Source organism: Centroberyx affinis, unplaced genomic scaffold (genome assembly GCF_046629955.1).
Source record: "Centroberyx affinis isolate AG114_WGS23_722 - 3 ecotype Tasmania unplaced genomic scaffold, CSIRO-AGI_Caff_v1 ptg006631l_1, whole genome shotgun sequence".
NCBI lineage: Eukaryota > Metazoa > Chordata > Actinopteri > Beryciformes > Berycidae > Centroberyx > Centroberyx affinis.
This window is the reverse complement of record NW_027283361.1, coordinates 19850-47136: the sequence shown is the minus strand read 5'-3', so window position 1 is coordinate 47136 and position 27287 is coordinate 19850. Positions and strand designations below refer to the sequence as shown.

Below are 27287 nucleotides of genomic sequence, written 5' to 3'. Positions count from 1 at the left end.
TTAGCATTTTTAACCCAAGGTATTAATAAAGCAGGGTGTCTGGGTCGTGCGTGGCAAAATTTTGTGTTCAGAGCGCAAACTCTGAAATGCAGATGTTGTGGACATGAATTACGTGAAGATTATAGGTTCCTCCACCATGAATTGGATTATGTGGCCATAGCACAAATTAGGGTTAAGGTTAGGTCACTAAAGTAAACTAGGGTTAGGTTTAGGCAAACTACACCAATTTGGTTAAGGTTAGAGGCTTTGGTCATGGTTAAATAAGAAAAACTTCAGGTAAAAATACAAATTTTACTCACAGTAGAAAACTTGGGAATTGTCAATTGCCCATTCCCCCAACTCCACTACACTCTTACTTTGCTCATACGTGCTATTTCAATGTCAAACTTTTTCCCGTTTTCTAGCCGTGTCTCCTCCACCCGATCCCCAATCACTTACCTGGTGGAGAAACAGATTTTTTCACTCTTTTTCACTCATTTTAGGACTCATTTCATGAAATTTCGTGAGATCCTGGTTGCTATGTGCGCACATGGGCTGAGCAACCCAAAAATGAACTGAGCTACATAGTATTATTGGGCCAGGTTACAAATCCGCTACTAAATAATACAGCTGTATGTGTCTTGTCCACAGAGAGGGAAGTGTGTGTTGGTGAGAACAATTGGGTGACCAGGTGGTTATTTAATGATTTTACATAAATTATTGCAACGTTCACACAAAAGCAATGATGACTTTTACACTTACAAAACATACTTTTCACCACTTTCTTTTATCAACATAACACTTCTACCCCTTAAAAAAACATTAAAAAAACCTCACATTTAGCTGTGACATATAACCCTGGCTCAAAAAGCATTGTCAAACATCTTGAGAGTATAAAAAAAAAAGAAAGGCACCAGTTTTGCTTTCTGAGGTGGAGTTCGGCTCAATGTAAGACCTGTGTGACCTGAAGGGACCGAGCAGGGGATCCAGTCTGCCTGTGGTGTTAGTGCTCAGCAGGGATGACCTCCAGGAGGATCTGCAAGTATCTGTTGAAGGAGTCTGAGGACGGAAAGAAAGCCATACGACGCTGTCATGTCTAATGTGATGTATGGTATAACACTGAAAACGACTGAGATGCCCGATGTTGCAGGTAGTAAATCGCCCAAGGTGAAGTCATCAATGGCATTTACAAGGCTGACACAACCATGCGAGTTTCTTTTTCAGCTTATATAACGGCTTACCAAGAAACAAGATACTGTTAGGAGACGTGTGCATGATTTTCAGCTGCAAAATTCAAATGCTTTGCCAGGGTTAAGGCCGTTACCTGAGGGTTCGCCTGGAACGATATCGCTCGCTTTCCATTATTAACTTGAAATTTTTATGCGAGGGGAATGGTAGCAACACATGGGACAAACCTCAGTACAACCCGGACAAACCTAGTACCAGCTGTTATACTTATACTTGCTGGCCTTACAGTGACTAGAGTAAGCAAACTGTGAATATGTACGCTACGAACCAGTAATCCCTTAAAATAACCTGACATTTACATGAAGTCATGCAAAATCCCCTTAAAATGAGTTAAGGGAGTTATTAATGGAGGAGACCCCGTCAAAACCTCCTTAAACGCCCCTTAATGTTTGACTGCTTACTTTCTAATTTAATGTAAAATTCAGGGAGACAGGAACTTAAAATTAATAACTCATTAATAACCTATAAACCTGCACAAAAGACATGAAAAATCCCTTAATTACTAGCGTCTCCACGAACCAACCCATGAATAAATCCCATGACACTAACCTTACTTTTCTAAAGCCATGTTATTTTTAATGGATAATTCATGTTTGAGAATGAGAAATTAAGGACATTTTGAGGGATAAAATTAAGGGGTTTGGTATGTTTAACATGCCATGAATAAATCCCTTAAAACCCCATGATACTAACCTTCATTTTCTAAAGTTGTTATTTTTAATGGATAATTCATGTTTGAGAATGAGAAATTAAGGACATTTTGAGGGATAAAATTAAGGGTTTTTTGTATGTTTAACATGCCATTGTCTCTAAAACAATGCCAACATTATATTCCGAATATAACTATATCTGACCCAACAAAGAAGTGGTGCATAATAGTAATTGGTAATTTTGTTTTTACCAACATCCATACATGTAATGTTATACAATAGGATCTGCTTTCCATGCACACGTTCCAATGTGCAGACAACCGTGCAGAATAAAAATATGCAATCATCTGAACATTTCTAGTGAGGCGGTGTTGCATGGAGGTACCTAAACCCTTCTGCAGCCACTTCGGTCTGCGGTCGAAGACGATGAAGAGGTAATAGGCCGGGATGCCGGTGAGGGAGATGGCGAATCCGATGCCCGTGTTGACCGGGTCCGAGTACAGGGACAGGAAGACCATGAAGAAACACGTGAGGCAAAACACGGCCGGGATGACGAGGGCACCTGTGGAGAAAGGATCGGGACAGATGCTATTGTTATTCATGTATGTATACTGTTACATAGACATAGGGATTTTTACTGCTTCCTTGATGGAGAGCGTTGCTTTGCGGAATACCAGTTCAAGGTATCTGCAGGTTTCAGAAAGACAAATTTAAGACTTTTTCCACCATTTTAATGCTCCCTGGAATTGAATTTAAGATCAATTTAAAAGCCAAAATGAACAAACAAATCTAGCAAAATCAGTCTATTTCTGATTGAATTGTAAAAAAGAATATATAATAAGAAGAAAAAGCATGTTAAGGACCATGAAGTCCAATGTGTTTAGCAGACAGGATGCAGATTGCACTACTAACCCTGTTCTGTGTTAATCCAAGAGTGGACATGCAGCACATAGAAACCATTTATTCATTTCACGGGAGAAAAAATTACGGTAATGCACTCTAATAACTGTACTCTAATAACTGTATTTAAGACTTTAATACTTTTCAAAGGCCTTAAATGTAGCTACTTTGTTGAATTAACACTACTCTAAAGGCTATTTTGGCAATGAGTCATGTAAAAGACACTTATCTTAAATACCCCTGTTCATTTCTGCTTTATAAGATTTCAATATCTGGGTTTCCATCCAAGTAGTTTTATAATGTATCAAATTATTAGAATAAAATTGCCTCACTATGACAAAAGGTTTTTTACTTGCAGAAAAGTTTTGTAATGATAAATACTGTAAATTGCAACTGTAATTTATTACAGTCATTATTCATTCATTCGATAACTGTAAACCCTCATTATTTATTCGATAACTGTAAACCCTCATTATTTATTCGATAACTGTAAACCCTCATTATTTATTCGATAACGATAATGACCAAGTGCTCCAACAAATGTTCCAGTCTCATTACACACATGTATAAGACACCTGACGTGACTGTATAGCCATTAGTTGGTACATTAAAATATGAATTATTAAGTGCATTTCTTTGTTTCTGTGTCTGGACAGCATGAAATATGGTCAACACTAGTTGGTACGTAAGACTTCAATTTTTTTTATGTTTTTTTAAGTAGCTACATTCATCATTCTGTCCGTCTACTTATTACCTTCACTCCAACTGATGGAAATGCACTAATTCACATTTTATTTTTTTGCGACATTTTAATATTTGCTTGACGGTGGGATGGAAACACAGCGAAGAAGAACAAGCTACAGGAGGAGCTGCGGGGATAGATGTGGGATACTGATGCAAGACTTCTAGCTGTGTGTGTGTATGTGTGTGTGTGTGAGGAGGCTGACCTTAAAGGGCCGGGGCAGCTCAGGCCGAGTGTATCGGAGGTACATTAATCCCAGCACCGCCAGGCCGATGAACAGCCAGCGCAGGAAGCTCATGAAGTTTAACAGGCTGTAGATGTCTCCCACAAACAGCTGGAGCATGGTCATAGGGTACTGGACACACACACACACACACACACACACACACACAGACCAGATGAGAGAAAGGCAATTGTTGTTAGTTATCGCGGATATGGTAATTGCTGTGGCTTGTGTAGATATAAATATTTCTATATCAGTACCAATCTATTTGGATTGAAGTTGCCAGCAGCTGGTGTTTTGCGCTGATATTCAATATCTTTAAATTTCACCATTTTCATGCCCAAACATCACAAGTGAGGCTATTCAGTGTTTTTAGCCTTGTCAGGGTGGAAAAGCCTTTGAAGCAGCATTTAGACCGGTGGTTCTCAACGTGGGGTTCGGGGACCACCAGGGGTCCCCAGCAAATGGATGAATTGTTAAACTAAAAGCATTATTTCATTTGCAAGAAGTGAACACAATTAGAGAATGTAGAAGAATGACTGTTTTGATCATAGTTTCTCTGCTATCTCTCCACCTACAATACAGATAGTCATGGAATTCTGGACAAAATCATATCTGACAATAAAAATATTCTCAGATTTGGGTCCGAGAGACAAAATCTCATCAAATGGGGATATGATATGAAAAAGGTTGAGAATCACTGATTTAGACCATCATGAGACACTAATGCTGGAATGATTTCTCTAGTCTGACATCTGATATAAGAATAATAATAATAATACTAAAAACATATTGACTAGCTGTGTTCAGGGAGGAACCTCCATCATAACAGGGCTGGACCGCACTGACTGGATGATATCTGATTTTTAATAAAAGGCCAGTATCAGCCTGAGCATGTCATTATTGATGAATCAGTAACAACAACAACAATAATAGGCCACTGTTGTCATTGTTAATACCAATTGCTGTTGTTATTGTTAACGATTGCTGTTGTTAGCTCTTGCCGTCTCATTATCATCTAATTAACAGCTCATTAGCGTTCTCCTTATTGTTATCTGTTGTTGTGTTTGTTGTTGTTGCAGGACACTGACCAGTACAAGGACAGCAGCTTGTGGAGTGTGTCTGCGGACGTGGATCATGGACAAAACTTCGGGGAGTTGTCCTTCACGCGATGCCACGTAGAACATCCTGGTACACACACACACACACACACACACACACACACAAAGAAATATGTATGCAAATGACAATGAAAAATTGATTGAAAGATGAATTGATTATGGCTGAAACTAATTTTCCCATTCTGTCTCACGTTTACTCTACCGTGAAAATACTGCATTTCCTCAATTTTCCTCATAATTTCCTAGAAAGGAACTGTTCATTTCTTAGGAAGCTTCCTGGAAAGAACCGTGACATGATGCACTAATTACAGGGGAAATAGGGAAAGAGTTCAGTGGTAGTTGGTAAATTCCTCGAGTTTCTTCTGTTGTTTCCAAGACAGAACCATGAAATTATGTAGTAGTTATATAGAAAATTAGAAATTAGAGTAAGGAATTCAACAAATAACTATATTATATAATTATATGAATAATGACTTGGGTTACCAAATTGACCTCTGCCTCTGACTGCTTACATTGTCCATAGCAGTGGTTCTCAACGTGGGGTCCGGGGACCACCAGGGGTCCTTGAGGGCATTCCAGGGGGTCCCCAGCAAATTGATGAGTTCATTATTTCATTTATAAAAACAATTATAGAATGTAGAAGAATGACTATTTTGATCATAGTTTCACTGTTATCTCTCTACCTACAATTCAGATAGTCATGCAATTCTGGACAAAATCATATCTAACAATAAAAAAATATTCTCAGATTTGGGTCCAAGAGAGAAAAATCTCATCAAATGGGGGTTCATGGCCCTAATGTGGACTAAATTAGGGGTCCTTGATATGAAAAAGGTTGAGAACCACTGGTCTATATAGAACTACTACATTATTTCATGGGTTCTTTCCACAAAACTTCCCAAGAAATGAACAGCTCCTTTCTAGGGAATTATTAGGAAATTGTGGACCCGGAAAATACAGGGATTTATTTTTTATATACCAATAAAAGGCTGAACCGTATTGCTTTCCACTGATGTTCTGCAATGCCTAAACTGGAAACTTTCATATTAAGACATGTCTTTGAAGCCTCGGTAAAATATGATGTTTAGCACTGACCTACACATTCTCCAGCCATTCCATCTACTGTATCACACAGTACTGTCAGCCTTGATACCAGCAAACACATCACTTTCACTCTCCATGTTAACACCGCTAACGTAAAAAAAGCTGAATGACTGTGAATATGCCAACCTGCTCGAGCGTTCCGTGTATATATATATATATATATATATATATGTATATGAATACAAAAGGTGTTTTGTCATGGAGGCGTGAGTTCGAGGCCGGCTCTACCTTGAGATGGCGAAGAGGCAGCCGTTCATGGAGCCGTAGCACGACAAGGCCACGAACACCGGCACGGCCACGGAGAAGTTCCCCATCAGCTTCTCGGCGAACGTCTGTGAGATACGGGGGTGGGGGGGTGGGGGCGGAGGGGATGAAGGCAAAATTAGCTTATAAAAGGGAGAGAGAGGAGGGAGAGAGAGAGAGAGAGCAGGCAAGAGAGAGCGTTCTTCGCTTTACTTTGAAAGTGCACAGAAGTGAACTGTAATATATATACAGTATCTGTGGGAGGTTTGATAAAAGTCCCACATGGGAATTCAAAGCACACGTGGTTTCTGGACACATGTTGGTTTTCACACGTGATCGTTTTTTTAATCACGTTTTGTTCTGACGTCACGTGACAGATTGGAAAAAAAATCAATTTCTAGACCAGTGATTCTCAACCTTTTTCATATCGAGGACCCCTAATTTAGTCCACATTAGGGCCACAGACCCCCATTTGATGAGATTTTGTCTCTCGGACCCAAAACTGAGAATATTGTTATTGTCAGATATGATTTTGTCCAGAATCCCATGAGTATCTGTATTGTAGGTAGAGAGATAACAGAGAAACTATGATCAAAACAGTCATTCTTCTAACTTCTTGTAAATGAAATAATGCTGAAGAACAATTCATCCATTTGCTGGGGACCCCCTGGAACCCCCCTCAAGGACCCCTGGTGGTCCCCGGACCCCACGTTGAGAACCACTGGTCTAAATGCTGCTTCAAAGGCTTTTCCACCCTGACAAGCCTAAAAACACTGAATACTTGTGATGTTTGGGCATGGAAATGGTGAAATTTAAAGATATTGAATATCAGTGGAAAATACAGAAAATCAAAAATCTTGGTACTGATGTAAGAATATGAATATCTACACAAGACACACAAGACTCTTTTTTTTCACATATTCACCCTGCCATTAGATATGTCAATATTTTTTTTTTTTTTTTTTTGGTAGGAGAGCTCAATACCAGTGACTCAACCACTGCAAAACTGAACTTGAACTTTCCAGAACACTCTTGGCACAAAAACGCATCGTCCATTTCGAGACACTCCCAATCCCCCAACACAGTTTCCACATCAAGCATTTAACCCCCCAAAAACTTTCTTTTATCATGAATATAATGCACTCAGAATGGGTTCAGTTATAATGTGCTTTCATAATTCCTTAGGACAGTGATTCTCAAACTCAAATTTAGTCCGCATTAGAGCCAGGGATCCCCATTTGATGAGAATATTTTTTATTGTTAGACATGATTTTGTCCAGAATTCCTTGACTATCTTTATTGTAGGTAGAGAGATAACAGAGAAACTATGAAAGTTCTTCTTGTAAATGAAATAATGGTGAAGTTTAACAATTCATCAGTTCGCTGGGGACCCCCTGGAACCCCCCTCAAGCACCCCTGGTGGTCCCAGGACCCCGCGTTGAGAACCGGGCCGTTCTCCTAGACGGAGCCGAAGTTTTACGAATTCAAATCCAGTTTGCGATGTGAACTTTTGTTCCGTCGTTCTGTGAGAGTTCAGCACATTAAGACTCTCTCTCCCATCCCCTCACATCCTCTTAAGAACAGATAAATGCTCTTAACGCCTTCCTTAAAGCAGCTTCTATCACTCACGGTGTACAGTGCAATAACGCTAACCGCATTAGAAAAAAAAAAGCTGTTATCCGATCCGGGATCTTTTTAGTGAATGAGTCTTCCCGAGCGATCTGCTTCCACCCGCCTAACAAGCAAAAAGGTGGCTGTTATTAGGGGGATACGTGTGATGCGATTAGCATTAACGGGGCCGGGCCGGCAGAATCGCATTAGCGGTTTGCCCGGGAAGCCGAGACGTCAGAGAGAGCGTCCGCTAATGATGACACGTTAAGTGCAGGAAGGCAATGATATAGGGCTAGGTGTAAACATCACTGCTAGATGAGAGGTGAGACCTCAGCGGAATGGTTTCAAGTAGCAGATACTTTTCCATTGCTCAGGCTTGCCAAGGGGCCGGCCCCAAATATTGACTAATTCAAAAGTTTGGACACATGCATTTTTCCTTATTTTTCCTATTTTTTCCACATTTTAGACTGATAGTAAAGACATCAAAGCTATGAAATAACGCGAATGGAATTATGCGGTGACCAAAAAAGTGTTCAACAAATCCAAACTATCTTATATTTTAGATTCTTTAAAGTAGCCCCCCTTTGCCTTGATGGAAAGGCAAAGGCTTTGGAAAGAAATTCATACATAGGATCAACTTCATTATTATATTTGTCTAAGAAACACATTTCAAGCATTTAAGCAGAAGCCTTTAGATCAAAATGGCTTTAAGAGAATGAGAAACATAGTACATACATATGGAGGGTTTTAAGGGCCGAAATAAATAAATCTGTCAACTTCATCCATCAAAAGTCAGCCCCCTGATCTTTTGATGGATGAAGTTGACAGATTTATTTATTTCGCTGCAGCAAGTTACACTATGGATAAATTAAAGTATATATAAATATATAAATAAAATTATAAATACATAAATATTATATATATATTATATATATATATATATTTATTCATTTATTTAAGCATTTAATTATATAATTATTTATGTATTTATATATTTAGTTTCGGCCCTTAGAACCCTCCATACAGCCAGCCCTAACTCGCCCCGGTTTGGACCACATAGTGGAAACCGGGCTAAAAGTTCACCCATCCATGCTGCGTTAGTTACCACGGCAACCGCCTCCGAGGCCAGGAGCTCCTCCGCCGACATCACGGTGTAGTACGCCACGTTGGACAGCACATAGCAGACGGTCACGATCGCCATGGAGATACAGATAGCCAACGGCACCGTCCTGAGGGCAGGGGTGATAATAACAGGGAGGCAGTAGACTGTCATTAACTTTAATGGCTCCCTCACCTCCGCCTCCTTTCCTCTCTGCCCCCCGCCTCCTTCTTTCTCTGATTCTCTACTTTCTTCCTGGAAATAGAACTGTAGTAGGCCATGCTGTTGTTGGCATCAACTATAAAACCACTGCAGCAACGAGTTTCATAAGACCATCGTCCACCTCTAAGAGATGCACAGAGATAGCAGAGCACAGTTTATAATACGTTATGATATGGATTGTAATCCCTCATGAATCTGGTACGGCTATGAGATAGGTAGTTATACAGTTTCCCCTGAAAGTGTTCAAAATGTTAATCAATGTGTCACGCCAAATGGTTGCATTAAAATGAGTCTCAATACGCTCATTTCATGAAATCTCGGAAGACCAGGCCGCTGATTTAGCCTGATATCCAGAGGTGCGACCAAGTCAACTTCACTCGAGTCCCAAGTCAGTCTCAAGTCTTGAGGCACAAGTCTCAAGTCAAGTCTCAAGTCTAAATGTAGATTACCAAGTCAAGTCCAAGTCAAGTCCATGTCATTAATGTCAAGTCTCAAGTCCAAAAGTAATTCAGAAAACAGAATTTAAATTCAGTCGTCTGCTGAAACAAATCTCATCACTTTCAATCCAAGTCATTTACACAAACACAAGATCTCAAGTCAAGACTTTAGAAACCTTTTCAAGTCATCAAAGTACAGGTCAGAGTCAAGTCCCAAGTCACCAGAACCCAAGTCAAGTCTCAAGTCACTAGAACCCAAGTCAAGTCAAGTCTCAAGTCACCAGAACCCAAGTCAAGTCAAGTCTCAAGTCACCAGAACCAAGTCAAGTCCCAAGTCACCAGAACCCAAGTCAAGTCAAGTCAAGTCTCAAGTCACCAGAACCCAAGTCAAGTCTCAAGTCACCAGAACCCAAGTCAGGTCGAGTCCCAAGTCATCAGAACCCAAGTCAAGTCAAGTCTCAAGTCACCAGAACCCAAGTCAAGTCTCAAGTCACCAGAACCCAAGTCAGGTCGAGTCCCAAGTCATCAGAACCCAAGTCAGGTCGAGTCCCTAGTCATCAGAACCCAAGTCAGGTCGAGTCTCAAGTCACCAGAACCCAAGTCAAGTCTCAAGTCACCAGAACCCAAGTCAGGTCGAGTCCCAAGTCACCAGAACCCAAGTCAAGTCTCAAGTCACCAGAACCCAAGTCAGGTCGAGTCCCAAGTCACCAGAACCCAAGTCAAGTCTCAAGTCACCAGAACCCAAGTCAGGTCGAGTCCCAAGTCATCAGAACCCAAGTCAAGTCAAGTCTCAAGTCACCAGAACCCAAGTCAAGTCTCAAGTCTTCTCTTCATGCATCAAGTCAAGTCTTTAGTTACTTGTAAAGTCATGTGACTCGAGTCCCCACCTCTGCTAATATTGATAGCCAATATTGATAGTGTATCTCTAGTGCTAAACCAGGAGGCAACCATCTTTATGCACCATGGGGTAAACTCACCTCTCAGGATTATGTACCTCCTCTGTCAGAAAGTTCAGATAGAACCTGGAAAAGGAAAGTGTTGGAATTATTCTCAATAGCTCCAGTGACTAACAAATGGTGAATAATGTATAATGCGCTGAAGACCTGAGACCACTTTAAGATGAATGTTTCATGACTATTCCTGTGTGTGTGTGTGTGTGTGTGTGTGTGTGTGTGTGAGGACCATACCTACCACCCAGCGTAAGCGTACATCCCTGAGTAGAAGGCCAGAGGAAGACCACTCAACTGAATATTGCTCATATCAAAGGCATTCTCAAAGTTCTTGGTCTCCCCTGTGAACACACACACACACACACACACAAACAACGACACCCATTACCTTCTTATTGAGTGTTTCAAGCCCCATAATTTGTCCAGAGTGAAGACAGATCAAATGGTCTCTGCAAACCTTTCTCACACAAGACAACGAGCAATCACAGCCATCACAATAATCATAAAAGCAGTCATAACCATAAAACAGACGAATGAGGCACCACTCTGCCTTATGAGCATGGAGACATAGATCCTGCAACCTAGACATAAGCTAAGGCCAAGATTAAATAAGTCTCAGATGAAATCCATTTCAATCTTTAATCAAGTTTTTTCTTTGTCGGTTGCTTTTGCTCAAGAGAGTGAAACCGATATCGCTCTGGTTTTGATAGGCGCTGTCTGGCCTCCAAAGAGGAAGGTTCGTTTGGGCCTTGGCAACTGACAAGCTGCCAAACTTTTAGCTTTGATCCCGTCGATGGTGTGAACATCTGAAAATCCGAGTTGAACTGTTTGCTCGGGTATTTTATTTTTTTGGAAGAAGGACAGAGAAAAGATGGAGGAGAGAATCTGCTCGTTATTTTTGAGCCACAAATCTTTCTAGCGATGGTATTGGTTTGCTAGAATGTCAACAACAATTTAAAAATGTCATTACAAAGTGACAGTAATATAATTTGGATGGAGAGCTTGTGAAATTGTGATGGTCAAGAGTCTCATTTGTGATTACTACAGCAGAATAACATGGAGCTAATATCGCGATTCATTTTCCTGCCTCGTCCAATTGTCACATATTTGTATTAGGGCTGAACGATTTTGAAAAAATATCTAATTGCGATTATTTTGACTGATATTGCAATTGCGATATGATTTGCGATATTAGAGGGCATGATCATTTTTACATCATTATTCTCATTTTCATTGAAAAACGTATTAAAATGATTATGGTGTGATTTCTGCGGGGATCCGTACCAAACAAAGATGTTTTCTTAAGTCTGTAGAATATGATGTGTAGGCCAGGACATTTCTGCAGCACCACAATATTTCATTTAAAATGCTATTTTGACACACATTTTGCCTTTAACAAATATTGCGCCTCCTGCGATTTGAAAATTGCAGTAGGCCATATTGCGATTTCGAAAAAATGTCGATTAATTGTTCAGCCCTAATTTGTATCGCAATATATTGAATTTCAATAAATCATCCCATCCCTACTGTTGTGTGGAGTGCGATTTGATGCGTCATCCCCCCAAAGTTTTGTGGTGTCCAAGATATGATGTGCGATGGACGAGCGAATGAAAGAATGAACGAACGGATTAAAAAATGATCATCATCGTGTTGTTCACTCAAAGAGGCTGTACACTCAGAGCCATCATTGTTTGGCCTAAGGCGATTCGGCTTCAAAAGGCTATTTTCCTGTTTTGTTCCCGGGTGAGGCTGCTGCGCAAGAGGCAAAAAAAAAACAAATCAATGTCAGTTTCTTGGTTGATACTAGAGAATACCCGCTGAGCCAGACTCCTTTCAAATTCAGTTTATACTCATTGGAACATCTGGGATGGGGATCACAGGGGGCACATACTTCAGTCACCAACTACAAGTCAAGTGGACTTTATTTTGCACCTCAAAGACAAAACACATTGCTGCACAAGTGCTTCACAAGGTTAAAAGAAAATGGTTAACAGGGCTAAAAACAGACAAAAAAGACCAGTCACATCACAAAAAGCAGGTCAAACACAAAGGCCACAGAGTTAAAGTGGATCTCTAATTGATTTTTAAAAATGCCAATGGAGTCAGTTAACCTGACACTTTCATGAAGGTTGTTCTACAGTCTAGGGCAGTGGTTCTCAACCTGGGGGTCGGGACCCCTCAGGGAGTCGCAAGATCATTTTGGGGGGTCGCAAGATGATTTATGGAATAGGAAAAAAGCATATTTCTTCTATAAAAAATATAATATTATGTCTAATTTTTGCTTCTTTTCTTGTAAAATACTGAATAGTTTTCAGCCTTCCAGCCTCCTCTGATGGTAAATCTAATGAAACAACCTGAAAAGGGAAAATGGTTCTTTGGCTGAACTCTGCACACTTGTGACAGGGGTCGCAAGGAGACATGGCTTCATTTTAAGGGATCATGAGCCAAAAAGGTTGAGAACCGCTAGTCTAGGCCAGTGGTTCTCAACGTGGGGTCTGGGAACCTCCCAAGGGTCCTTGAGGGGGTTCCAGGGGGTCTCCAGCAAATTGATGAATTGTTAAAGTTAACAAAATCAGAGAATGTAGAAGAAATGTAGACTTTTTTTGGTCATAGTTTCACTGTGATCTCTCTCCCTACAATACAGATAGTCATGGAATTCTGGACATAAATCGTATCTAACAGTAAAAATATTCTCAGATTTGGGTCAAAATGAGGTCCGCGGGCCTAATGTGTGCTGCATTAGGGGTCCTTGATATGAAAAAGGTTGAGAATCACTGGTCTAGGAACAGTGGAACAGTGGGACAGTCCCTTAAGGGCCCTTGACAGTAACCAATAGTCACTGAAAGGCTTAATATCTACTGTTCATATGAATCTATTTTCAACTGTAATGACTTATTTTTGAAGCTCTCAGTTGGATATCAGAATTCAGGGCAGTAAGACCCGCAGGGCGTCGACCGCACCGAGCGTGAACCGAAACCTGCTCTCATTCCATATTTTAGCCTTTAAAATTAAAATTAGATTGTTTGCATGGGAGACTTCTCGCCCCTTCATTTCTATCGACAAAGTTAATAATAACCAGCAGGGACGCCAGTATCAGCGTATGTGCTGGGTATAGAATTTGTAATGAGGCTGTTACAATTTGACAATGGCACCTCTTTGCTCAAAAAATCAACATAATTATGGGCCATTAGCCTAACTTTCACTGTGGGGAAAAGAAAAGATAATCATGGGCAAGAGCACATAATTATTCATTTCATTCATTCATTGTCTTCACCCACTTATTCCTTGTCAGGGTGAGGGGGGGCTGGAGCCTATCCAAGCATGCTCAGAACATAATTACCAACAGAAAAATAAGGCTAAATAAATAAAATGCATTCTTACTGACTTATCATTTTGCTTTCATCATTACCAGAGGGATAAATTCAACCAAATTTAAAAGGACTGACTGCTAAACATAAGCTGTTGCAATCCAAATTGAAAGTTAAGTTAAATTAAAAGCAGGAACACTGGATAACTAATTCTAGGGAAAAGGGTGTAGAAATAAATGTGTGAGATATTTTATTAGTATTTTAATGATGTTTATCATTTTAAATTCAAAAGCTAAGTTTACAGACTGCAAAACCGATCATACACACCTGTCTTTGTATGGTTTTGAATATCTACAAACACTAGTGTCTAAGGACAGTGATTCTAGGAAAAGTCAAAAAGGGAAACTTCTGCACAGTTTGTAAATGTCAAGATATTTCAATTAAAATATTCAAAATACCCATCACTATGCAGGTTGGCCTTCCTAGTGTTAAAGGATAATGTTAAAGGTCCCATATGATTCATTTTTCATTATTTTGTTTTCAAATACACTAAGGCTCAGGAGAAGAATAATGTTCTCCATGCATTTATTTTTGCAAATAAATGCTATTTGCAAACTGTTAAAAGTTGAATTGAAATTAAATTGAATGAATTTGAAGACTAGGTCCTCATAGGCAGAACAGTCACAATACTGGATCCTGATTGGCCGACAACACCAGCTCCTCTAATTCAAATAAGTAATGCTGCAAACTGGCCTGATCGGATGGATTTCGGGAATTCTTTAGTGAGGACAGCCAATCAGGACCGAGTCCAGTCGTGATGCGTTTACTTGCGTCATTACGGTGACATATTTGTATCAACAAATGTTGATTGATGAATGTTGTGGAGTTGCTATATTGATTACAATTGAACAGTTCAAATTAAACACACTCTGGCACCATTGCATGCAATGCTTTATAAACAAGCCAGATTCTTAAGTGAATTCCAAAGCTGTTGGGAGGCCAGTGACTCCATGGGACATGATCCAGGGCCCCAAATGGCAGGACATTGTGAAATGCTTTGGCTGTTACTTACTGTGAGCAGCTGTGTATTTTGACCAACAAGGCTTACGTCAAACGGTAAAGGTTATATTCACAAGACATGTTGTTGTATGAGACAAAGTGACCCATGTTAACCCAAGTCCGGGAATGTTCCTGTGAACAAACAAATATAACCCCAGTATGCTAAAAACATAGATATTTGGGGTTTTGTGGGGTATGGGTATTTGTATAGTACTGATAGGGGCTATGGTAGGAATGGTGATGATGATGATGATGATGATGATGGTGACTGTGAAGATGAAGGGGTCTTACCTTTGAAGAGCTGGTACATCCCAGGCACTATGATGATGGCAATGGCCAGGAGCTTGCTGAAGGTGAGGAAGATCTGAATCCTGGCTGACCAGGTCACACTCATGCTGTTCAGGTACATGACTGAAGCTATGGAGAGAGAGATAGAGGCTTATAGCAGTATATGTTATCAAGCAGTGTTCTTCAGTTCTACTTTCAATAAAGGGATTTCAGGTGATGTAACACACCCTCTGGCAGCTGTATTGGAAGTGCTCAGCTCTCTCAGCAACTCCTTGTATTTCTACACTTACAAAATAATTCCATAGACATTCTGTAGAATTTCTATGCTGTTTTTGACTGGGAACTGATAATTTCATCACTGATACATATGATCAATTTTGTGTTTAGATAATGTCAGCTCGTTAGCTACCTCACCATATTATCTAGTCAGCTAACCATCACTGTCTTCCCAGCATTGGCTCAACCTACGCCAAGGCCAACAAGGCTAACAGATGTTGAGCCATAACCTGACATTATTCGTAGCAGTTTTTTGATATTCCATACTGTTTTGCTACAATTGGCTTTCAAAATTTGTAGGCGGGGCCTAATATACAGAAATTACCATAAGTCAGGAACGTGTTGGGCTACCTTAAACAAATTTTGTACACATGTGAACAGGTCAACTCTGTGGTAAAAATTGCAAAATTTGGTGATGTTTTGCCCATAGGTGGAGCAATATTCTAACTTTAAATGGCCTTATTACACGGTTTTGTTGAATACTCAATTCTGATTGGTCAATTACAGCATTCTATGGTCTGTTATTTCTGAATTGTAGACCACTGCTATGAATAACAGACCGTTGCTATTAGACCGTTGAGATGGACGTAGTTCTGATCATAGACTCTGGAGGACCATGTCCAATCATAAATTTAACGGTTAATTTAAATTTAACAACGTCAGCTCCTTCGCGTCACCCTGTGGCAAAAAAAACGTTAGCTTTCCGTTATCCATCAGAAAACACCATGGAAGATTTTTCTAATATTCATTTTAATATATTCGGAGAGCACGACACTTTCGATTCATGGTTAATGGCTGAACTGTCCCCAGTAAAGACGGGTAAGAAGGCTACAGAGTTTACGTTGCTATGGACGCAGTTCCAACCGTAGAATCTAACAGACTATTTATTGTAGCGGAAGCAATAAAATCATTTTTACATCAATAAAATCATTTTTAAATCAATATTTGGCATATTTTTGCATATTTTCGCATTGGGGTCCTGCATCACCCTGTCAGGGTTTATTTCACACTAATGACCCGCTCGCTGTATATTATCCCTTACATAACACACTGGCTTAGTCCCATTCAGTTGACTTTCAACATACAGTAGGTGCCTGTCTCAAAACTTGTCCTTTTGCTTTGTTTCCACACTTTGCAACGGTTGTTGCGGGTTATGGGTTGGAATCTCTGCCCCAACCTGTTCTGTGTAGAATTTGTATTTTCTCCCTATGTTTGCAGTAGGCACATGCAAATGACTTAGCAGTAAATTATACTGCAGGCTACCAGTTTGACAAAATGAGTTAAATTTCATGGTAAAGTTTTTCCACTGGCTCCTTTGTTCAAGCAGATTTACTGATAACAGTGGCGAAAGATATTCTTGGACATTAAGACCACCAAAGATCTCTAAAGGGAAGTCATACTGTGAGAAACACTACAGTGGTGTCACTCCCTCACTAGCTCAGTGTGTATTTCAACTGGAATCGGAGGCAAGGGTTGTGAGTTCAATGTGAGTCCCCGGTGGTGCATACAAAGTCCTCATGTTGTTTGCCTCCATGGTACCTTGAGGTGCTCAAATGACAAATAGTTGGAGAGTGACTTGTATGAGTCTGAAGTGTTTGAGATTTTATGTCCAAATGAGTTCTATATCATTGTAGTACTAATGAATGTCACTGTGTCCAAGTCAGCCTTATTGCCAAATATAGGAGACCTGCCAAGTCTGGAGTCACTTGGTCACATGAGGGCACTATTCTCTGAAAGCTCACAATAATATCAGTATGGTCAGCTAATCATAATGTCTTAGGTTTCTCATATTTTGACAAATTAGCATATTGTGCTTGGACCCCGTTAATTGCCGCATGCAGCTATATTTAAGAACTATTTTTCCTTGTCCATACCGTCTACCTTTTACTCTTGGCAGTCAATATTCACAAGATTGACACTATTTGATGCGATTGATATAGCTGGTTTCGTATTTGCTAACCCAATAGTGGAAAATGAAACGCATGCACATTTGTGTGGCAAAGTAGTTTGTCCATGCATCAATCCTCTGAACTGTTGGCTATTTTTAGGACCCCTTCTTTCTTTTTTCAGTCTTTATCCACAGGCAGGGGGTTGGTTGCTTTTGATGTGGCTAGATGAACTGACTCACAAAGTAGGAGGAAGCCTTGATATGGATATTATTGTGTTCTAATGTAGAATACATAACAAGGTTAAGTAGACAATACATACGATTTGAAGCTGTCAATAGAAGTTGCATATCTAGCTTGAAATGTCCTTCAAAACATAGCTTTTAATGATATTTTCTTTCCTAAGTGTGTGGGAGTTGGGCCGGTTACAAGTCAATTTCCTATACATTCTAATAATGTCTCTATAAGCTGTTGAAATTATGTTGGTTAAAAGACCGCTGTCATTTAAACTTTCATATCAGCCCCTCCACCACTAGTAGCAAGTAGTTACATGCTAACATTAACATCGGTTGCTTTGCTAAATTAGCCTGCAAGCTAGTTAGTTAGCTAAGAAATTTTAGGAGGTGGACGACACTGACTGGCTGAAATGTGATGTTTAACCCCCCCAAAAAAGCTAATACAGGCCTGATACATCAAACTGATATATGGGTTAGAGTTAGTTGTATATGTACTTATGCCCACGCCGGTGGCCAGTTTGACAGCAATGGGGGGGATTCCACAGGGCATGAACAGAGGCTCCAGGATGTACTGTCCAAAGGCAAGAGAGATCACTGCCATCCCTGCAGGCCTGGAGGACACACAGGAGAAGAAATACACACATACAGTATATGTATATATATATATATATATAATATAGTTGTGATTATTACAAATATATAAAATAATAGTAATTCATATGATAAAATAATAATGTAATGTTAATATCAATAATGTTAAGTAATAATAACAATAATAATGATAATATTACCAATAATAATCCTATGTATTTTATCATATATGTTGTATATTTTTCTATATTTTTTTATATTTTAATATTGTACTCATGACATTTTATGTATTTGTAATAAATAAATAATATAACTATGTCATTAATATTATATTATTTGATATTGTAGTAGTTACATTTACATTATATTAGTTACATGAAATTATGTCAAAAGTCTAACCAGGGACAGGGGTCACAAATTAGCTTCAGCTAGAAACACTAAATGTCAAATTGAATTTCCCCTGTTAAACAAACAAATAAATAAATTACTTAATATAGGTTGTATATAGACCCTAATTATCCCGTTAAGCAGGTTGAGTTAACTTGGGGTGGGATGGGGAATTACTTTTACATGCACATAAAGATTTAAATTTGCCTATTTGATTACCTATTGAATACTAAACAAATGTGAGAAGCACTCTTACACTCCCTCCACAGTATAAACCCACAAAAAGATCAGAGCAAATTCAGTGTAAAAATGCACATAAAATACAGAAAATCAAATGGGTGAATAGGCCTACTTTTTTCATGGCACTATGTATGTGTATGTGTCCATGTGCATGCATTTGTATACATGTATGTTTGTATATGTACATGTTCCTTTTCCCCCCGAAGTAAAACACAAAAATCACAGCAATCAAATGATAAAAAATGGTTACTGTTGTTCATTCTATTTACTGTAAAACGCACAATAGAACACAGATAATTTTGAAAAAATAGCTGAATTACTCAGAAACCTGTTTGAAGGCAAAAGGCCACAACACATAATACATTATATTACATGTATATATACATATATACATTTAGAAATCATTTATAATTGTTATGGATGATGGTAATGGGATGAATTGTTCTTAGGATGAATCTAGAAATAACTAAGTAACCCAGTAATCCAAATACATTTCCATTGTCCTCTAAAGCCCTCTTATCCGGGGCATGTTTGTTGAACCCTGATTTTCCCAGCAGGTCCAGGGATTCAACCTGGCAATCCTCCAGCCACATTCTCTAACCTCCAGCCTAGCGTTGCCCCACTCTGATTGGCCGTTCCGACTCTCATATATCTCCATGTAAGTTCTATTGACTCAGGTATTAGGCAGTTATTCAGCAGATATGAGTGTATGTGTAATATCTGATGGGCGGCATCCAAGACAAACTCGACCCGTAATCACATCCTCATGAGGAGCGCAGCGGGCCGGTTTTTCTATAGGCTCGGCTCCGATAAGAATCAAATAAGTTTGGCTGGTACCGAGGGCTCATCTACGGCTCATCGGTATTTCCCTCTTCATTTCCCACCGCAGCCGCTGAGCTGCTGCAGCCGGGGATATCTCGCTTTGTCTCTCTCGCTCTCTGTTTTCATTCTCTCTCTCACCCGCCCTCTCTGTCTCTGTTCATTTTCCCATGGTTTCCATTGAGTCCCGGTAGCCCGAGGCAAGCGTGGAATTGGGCAGCTGAGGATAGCCACTAGACTGTTTATACTACCTTGCCTCGGCTGGGTACACACAGCTGCCAGGCTCGCTGAGCATTTTTTCTCACTTCGCTGGCCTAAACTAAACTCACTATGCAACTTCACAAGGGTTTAAAGCGAGCCAGTGCCGTTTATTTGGCTGTTTTAGTCTCACTAAATTTCGTGAAATGAGCACAAACTCTGAAATGCAGATTATGTGTTGCGGACAGGAATGATATGAAGATTAGGTTCCTCGACGACAAAAGGATTACGTGACAAGAGCACAAATTGGAGACGCCGTGTTCACGTGTTCGTCAGGTGAAAAAGGTTAGCTAAAGGTTAGTTAAAGTTAGCGTTAAGTTTAGGCAACTAAAACAACTTTGGTGAAGATTTAGGAGAAGGTTTGGCCATGGTTAAAGGGAAGCCAAACACTTTTCAGGTTGGACTGACCTGATCTTGCAATTGCAATCTGATATTGGCTGATCTCAGTTACCTGTGATGTAGGTCAGTGATTCTCAACCTTTTTTCATATCAAGGACCCCTAATTTAGTACACATTAGGGCCACAGACCCCCATTTGATGAGGTTTTGTCTCCAGGACCCAAATCTGTCCAGAATTCCATGACTATCTGAGATAACAGTGAAACTATGACCAAAATAGTCATTCTTCTACATTCTCTAATTGTGTTAACTTCTTGTAAATGAAATAATGTCCTGGGGATCCCCTGGAACTCCCTCAAGGACCCCTGGTAGTCCCCGGACCCCACACTGAGATACCTGTTCTGAGGTTACCTGTTTTGTCATTTGTTATGGATCAGCCAATAGCAACCAAGATTAGCCAATAGCAGATTGCAATTGCAAAAGTGTGCTTTTTTTAACCAGTAGATGTCAAAAGTAGTCTGTGTTTGCTTTCCCTTTAAATATGAAAAACTTTCACTAAGAATGAAAACTCCACTCAGCGGAAAACTTTGTGGCATGGGTTGGGAAGTGGACCCGAGTTGCCGGAATTGAAGGTAAATTTCTCCCCTCATCCGTCCCCTGACCTACCTTATAGCAATGAGGTCAGCCCATAGTCTTATGAAGGCCATCTGAGGTCCAAAGGCTTCCAGTATATAGGTGTAATGTCCGCCAGACTTCTTAATACAAGTCCCCAGCTCAGCATAAGATAGGGCTCCTGGAATGACACAGGTGATGGATTGGCATTGGCTCAGAAACAAGTTGCACAGGACATTAGACCAAGGGGCTCTTAAACTGTCTCAGCTGGACCTATAGAAATCAACTCTCCTTCCTTGGGCCCCACGTTCATCAAAATATATTACTCTGGAGCCTTTTCGGATCTCACCCCCATAGCTTAAGAATTTAGATAGGCAGAAGTTTAATTAGAAGTTCAGTGCACAGGAGTGAAGGAAGGTAGGGAAGGGGTTAAGGATGGGTATTTAAGGATGAAGTGCTTGGACCTTTCATTACAGTGCAAAAACAAAAGGCTTTAAGATATGCACTAGAGTAATATCCATTATAATATACAGATGTGCACAGCACTGTTTCCCAAATGCTTTTTTTTAGCAGTGCTATTTGGAGATGACTTTGGGTTTTGGTTCAGTCTGCCTCAGTTTTGGACCCAGTTTTTGTTCCAGCACTACAGTGGTTCTCATTTGGATTCTCTTGCAAGTCTCGCAACACTTGCAAGACTTGTCTTGGCTAAGAATGTAGTAGTAGGCTGATTTTCTACAACCACAGATCCAGTCTCAACAGGCTGGCTTCATTCAGTTGTCAACCTAACCTTGAAGGTATTTTGGCCAAATGATTGGATTGACATTGCACAAAAGAACAACCGTTTTGACAAAAATTGACAAAAACTGGTTGTTTTTTCCCATTAACACCCACACATTTTTGACATACATTTTCTTTATAAATTTAAATTATATTACAGATTTTGATGAGAGAAGACAAAATTTACAAATAAGACAGAGCATGACAAAGCAAAGACAATTCTTCTAACAATACATTTTCAATTGATGGGCTTCCTCTCAAATTTCCTGAAATGTTTTCAACACATGGGAGACAATTAGCTGTCAGTTACAAAAAGAAGGGCCCTAACAGTGTTGTTGGACATCTGTAAGACACTAGCACATGTGTTTACATGGAGCCTTTCATTCCACTAATAATCAGAATAGAATAGATACAAATTACATTTCATTCCGTTTGAAAGAAGTGGTATAAGCCTTTCATAATCAGTTCAATGGATACAAATTTGTCATGTAAACGCTCATTCCGATCACATGGGTTGGAATATATACACTTTTTCTGCGCATGCTCCCACTTTTGAGGTAAGTGACATCAGTGACGTTTACTAGTTTCCAGAATCAGAATCATGGCGGGTGCCAAACAAAAGTGGGCTGCGCTCAGAATGGGACACAACACACACTACATGCAACATGTAACTCTATGGCACATGTAGAATGTTTAGCATGGTGGAATCCCATTTCGACCACGGACCCGGTCTGTTGCTGACACAACCTTTTTGTTAGAAACATTTTGATAAGTGGCAGCTGCGGTAAAGCTCGACCTGCGCTCGCCTTCTCCTGTTTAATAACTGAGTCATATGTTCTGATGAAAGTGTTGCTTCATCAGAAAGAATGGATTCGGTGGAGCATGTAAACGTACACCTTATGCGCTCATTTTATTTAGCGCTCATGTAAACACTTGCATGGGAATCTTCAATCTGAATGATTTCATTCAGAATGAAAAAATATCACTTGTGTCACCGCAGCTACTGATGGCATGAAAGCACAGCGTTCAGGATAAAGAGTCACAGTACATGAACTGCTACCAACACAAATACGATAAGCAGGGAAATGTGAGTCAGAGTTAGGATTTATCAAGCCTGTTAGTAAGATTGTTTGTCTTGGATCACTGAACGCTGTCACTTTGTCAGTCATTTTGATGTCCTTGAGCACTCTTGCAATTAGTTTGTTCTCTCCAGCTATTTTGAATTTGCATCATGCCTCTGCATGCCTGAAGAAACTCTGTGGAAACCAGTCTACCCAGTCTGGCAGCAATCTATCCCACTATGTAAAACATTTTTGTACTATTTGGAATGCATTTACAATATCTACTATGATAAACGGAAACGCATGCTCAGTTGTGGGGGTGGCTTGTGTGCAATGCAACTGTCTTCACTGTCTGAGTAAGCATGACAATGCTTACTGAGTAAGCATGACAAAGCAAATATTTACATTTCCCTAGAATGTCCTCAAAGCATTCCACCTGTAGATTAAACCAAAAAATAATTCATCTTGAAATCTTGTTTTCCTTCAACAAATGAGGCAGTTCTGCCAATGGGGTGAGATCATTTCATTTGTTTCTAAAGCAGTTTGAAACATATGCACCTGTTTCAAGAATTTCCTTGAAATGAATGACAATATCTTGAAATAAGGTGGATCACTCCACTAGTATCAGGATATTCTTTTTTTTCACTTGTTTAAACTTAAAATGAGATTTAGACTTAATACTAGACTGATTGACTTGAGGATATTTCTGTAGCACACAACACATTAGACTTCATTAGTACTTAAGCCTGAACTCTCATCTTACTGTACACTTGTCACACAAGAAGCAATGCAAACAAACCTGCTTTATCTCCCATTCTCCTCATTTTTTCCTCACAGCAGGGAATAGACAATACAATGTTTTGTAAATTTAAACTCCAGCAGCAACCACTTAACTCTGCGTAACTTCACATAACTCTTACTTTTGTTTCCATCACTTTCTGCCTCTTTCACGGCGGCCCCCCTCAAAGCTGGACAGACTCACCGAACAGCGACAGCACGCCGCAAGCGATCCAGACCACCAGCGACATCCCCACGCTGCCCGAGTTCTTCAGGATCCCCTTGGGAGAGATGAAGATCCCGGCTCCGATGATGGTCCCGATGATGATGGAGATCCCCCGGAGCAGGGTCACCTTCTTCCGCAGCTCCACCTTCTCGCCCGGGCCGTCGGCGTCCTGGAGTTTCCCGTTGGGCTCCGGCTGAGTCCCGTTTTGGGACTTTTGGGACGAATCCTTTTTGCCATTTGCTGCGACTCCATCTCCAAGAGTGGATGCAGACCTTCTGGTCATTTTTTTTTTTTCCAACACTGCCTAATACACACACACACACACTCTCTTTTGGATGGACTGAGAGCTGTCCCTCTGGTCTAGCCTTAACTTATCCAAGCCTATGTGATTGGTGCTAAGCTGAGTTACAAAACTTCACTGGAACCAAATCCCAGGGAGAAACCTCTTTGATTCAGTACTCTCTCTCTCTCTCTCTCGCCCTCTCTCTCTCTCTCTCTCTCTCTCACTCTTTCTTTCTGCCTGCCTTGCTTCTTTTCATTCATGCCCCACTCACTAATCTCTCACAGTAAACCCCCGACTGCCTGTTGCTCTCCTCTCCAACCGCTTCACTCATGATCCAAAAGTTTTTTTTTCTCATTTCCCTATGTCCCTTCTTGTCTCTATTTGTCTCCCTTTCTGTCTCCTCCTATCTTTCCTCTTCCCCCTCCCTCCCTCCCTCCCCCTGTCTCCGTCAAGCCTTTTAATTATCCCTTTACTTTTGTGCGGTCCTTCCTCTTAAACCAGCTGTGATTTACAGTGGTGAGGTGTTTTGTTCCCTTCAGAGCGAGGTAATGATGATGCAATCTGGAGGGTTGCAATCCCCCTAACCTGTTTTTCAAAGCCTGACTGTCAACTCACCTACTTCCGGGTGTGTCTAACATTACCACCTCTCCCCTTTCCCTCATGCATTTTCCTGATACTAACCCATACTTCAATGAGATTTATGGGGATGGGCATTTAAGAATACTGTGCTTGGAATATACAGATGTACACAACACTGTTTCCCCAATGGCTTTTTTTTTTTTTTGCAGGGCTATTTGGAGACGACTTTAGGTTTTACCTCAGTTTTGGACCAGACCACCAAGGGTCCTTGAGAGGGTTCCAGGGGGACCCCAGCAAATTGATGAATTGTTAAACTTCAGCATTATTTAATTTACAAGAAGTTAACACAATTAGAGAATGTAGAAGAATGACTGTTTGGATCATAGTTTCTCTGTTATCTCTCTACCTACAATACAGATAGTCATGGAATTCTGGACAAGATCATATCTAACCATAAAAATATTCTCAGATTTGGGTCTGAGAGACAAAATCTCATCAAATGGGGGTCTGTGGCTCTAATGTGGACTAAATTAGGGTCCTTGATATGAAGAAGGTTGAGAATCGCTGACTTAAACAACTGCCGCAAATGAGCTAATTCAGGTTGTTCAAGTTCAAGTTGTTTATTTCCACAGCCCTTTATCACAAGCATGTCTCAAAGGACTATACAGAGAAAGAGCCTCTAGAACTAGAAGAACAACAATCAACCAGAGAACAGAATGATAAAGGACAAACATCAGGAAGACACTCAAAAACAGATTATAGCAAGACATAACAGCCTACCTAATCTACATGACACCACCAGCCTTAGACCCTCCATGCATACAAGGAAAAACCTTTATTTTTCTATTAATTTCAAGACTGAACATAAAGGTTTCAAGATAGAACCATACACCCAAGAACTTTTTAAAAAGTCTTCTACATGCAAAAGAGTTCAAATATTAAAAACTGAAGGACCATGAATACACGTTTATGTTTAAAAGTTTGCTGTCCCTATGTAAGATATGGAGGACAGAGGGTGGAGGAGCCAGTAGGAGAAGCATTTTTGACCAGTACACTATGACTATGCAAAATACACTGTGGTGTTGCTGTCGCAGGGACATCTTGCATTAATAGAGTGTACTGACCTCCAAGAGGAACAGAAACTGGGATGGTGGCCAGTGGTGACGAGCATTCCAGGGTAGGTTTTCCAGAAATTGATGTCAAGTCCAGCCCATGCCCAACACTGACACGTCTCACCAAAACGTGTCACATGATCCAAACGACACCAAACAGTTCAATCCAGGTCAGGTCAGTATCTTTATTGTCCCAACGGGGAGATTTGCTTGCAACATGATGCCCAATTCCACACGGCATATTCCTGGCGGCTCTGTCACTGATCACAGAAGGCTTGTTTTGTGGGGCGTTAACATTGAGTTTCTCTATGCCTGCACACTGATATGATCCCTGAGGTATTCAGCAGCGAACACTTGATCCATTTCCAGCTGTGAGAGAATGTCCACACCAACATGCACACCAAAAAAACTGGGATTGTAATGCAAATAAGGGTGCGACCACGCCTACAGTTTGTTGTCTTTGGTCCAAACCAAAGTGGAAAAGTTGACTTTGTTGCATTTTTGTATTTTGGTGTGTTTAGGTTCACACTGCCCAAGTACAATCAAACCAGGGCTTGTGAACAAAAGTCACATGCACTCATAAGTAGTTTGTTTATTGGACAGCGTTTTGGTGACCTGTCATCCCGCCAGGTTAGACATCTTGGTGGCTGGGAGGGGGTCAAAACAAATCTGATCCCAGGCCCTGTAACTAGCTGAGCCTGATGGACTTGTCTGTGCACTCTGAGCATCAGTCCAGTCTTCACTTGGCAAGCATGAGGACCTGCTGGCTATCAGATGTCAAAATTCTTCTCCTTATACCCATAAACCCTTGTGTTTTCGGGGTCTTTTCCTGTAGTAGCACCGAGACATTTCCAGGCGTCTCGGTTTCCGTTATTTGGTGCCACCCGAGTTTGAATGGCATTGTTCTCACCTGGCCAAACAAGCCAGACTAAAGGAGAAAACAGTACCTCTCCAAACATGGTGTGAACACGCCCTGAGACAATAATGCGGCTAAGGCAGGACCCATGGAAACACCATACTCTGATTATGTTGGTGCGATTATAGCTGGAGTGAGAGTAATCACAGTAACATATGTGATATTCTTTGATTTTACTGGCATTAATGAAAACCACTCAGAACATGTAAACATCATCACATTTCTTTAAGTGTGATCAAGTTGCTCATGTGTAGTTGGTGACATAGCTCATGTTATTTTTTTGTCATTTCATTTTTGTCATTTTCATTTGAATACTTGCAATAACATGTAAAACAGACTATTTGGGGAGGTGTCACTTGATAGAGTCATGTAAACGGCCTTGATTGATTGATTGATTGATTGATTGATTGATTGAGGGACTGACACCAAAACCTGACATTTACTGTTGATGCTTCAGATAGCTGAAAGTTTTCTGCTATCAAACTCCATTGCAGCTGCACTGGAAATATGTCAGCATGACGTCACGTTGTCTATGTTTGGCCAGTTATCCGTGGGACACCTTTGTACCATTGGAAACCAGAGTGCATGAATTACCCAACCTGCTGTTTGGACAGCTGGACCCAGACTTCCATTCATTACCACTGCTGGAGTAGTGCATTGTAAGTGGGAATGACTTAGGCCATGCTGTACAGGTAGGAATGTGTGGTTTTTCAACAGAAGTGTCCCATG

At 40.4% G+C, this 27287-nt stretch overlaps 1 protein-coding gene across 1 annotated transcript; it reads right to left on the bottom strand.

Annotated features, from left to right (window-relative positions):
- Window positions 1-621: 621 nt before the first annotated feature.
- slc7a11 (solute carrier family 7 member 11) lies at window positions 622-24273 on the bottom strand. Its single transcript, XM_071512912.1, has 12 exons — window positions 23648-24273; window positions 20882-21008; window positions 18078-18193; window positions 15188-15313; window positions 10771-10870; window positions 10557-10601; window positions 8927-9050; window positions 6196-6299; window positions 4834-4930; window positions 3721-3874; window positions 2263-2439; window positions 622-1038 (listed from the first exon to the last, which is right to left on the bottom strand). The coding sequence occupies exons 1-12, from the start codon at window positions 23949-23951 to the stop codon at window positions 983-985; spliced, it is 1530 nt and encodes a 509-aa protein (XP_071369013.1). The 5' UTR covers window positions 23952-24273; the 3' UTR covers window positions 622-982.
- Between the last annotated feature and the right edge of the window lie 3014 nt (window positions 24274-27287).

Excerpts from the sequence above, each read along its gene's own strand:
- slc7a11 (XM_071512912.1), bottom strand. The coding sequence starts at position 23,951 with ATGACCAGAAGGTCTGCATCCACTCTTGGAGATGGAGTCGCAGCAAAT. Across the intron at positions 2,440-3,720 it reads GCCCCGGCCCTTTAAGGTCA|GTGCCCTCGTCATCCCGGCC; the intron begins GCCTCCTCACAC and ends CTTTCTCCACAG. Across the intron at positions 1,039-2,262 it reads GTGGCTGCAGAAGGGTTTAG|ACTCCTTCAACAGATACTTG; the intron begins GTACCTCCATGC and ends TTCCGTCCTCAG.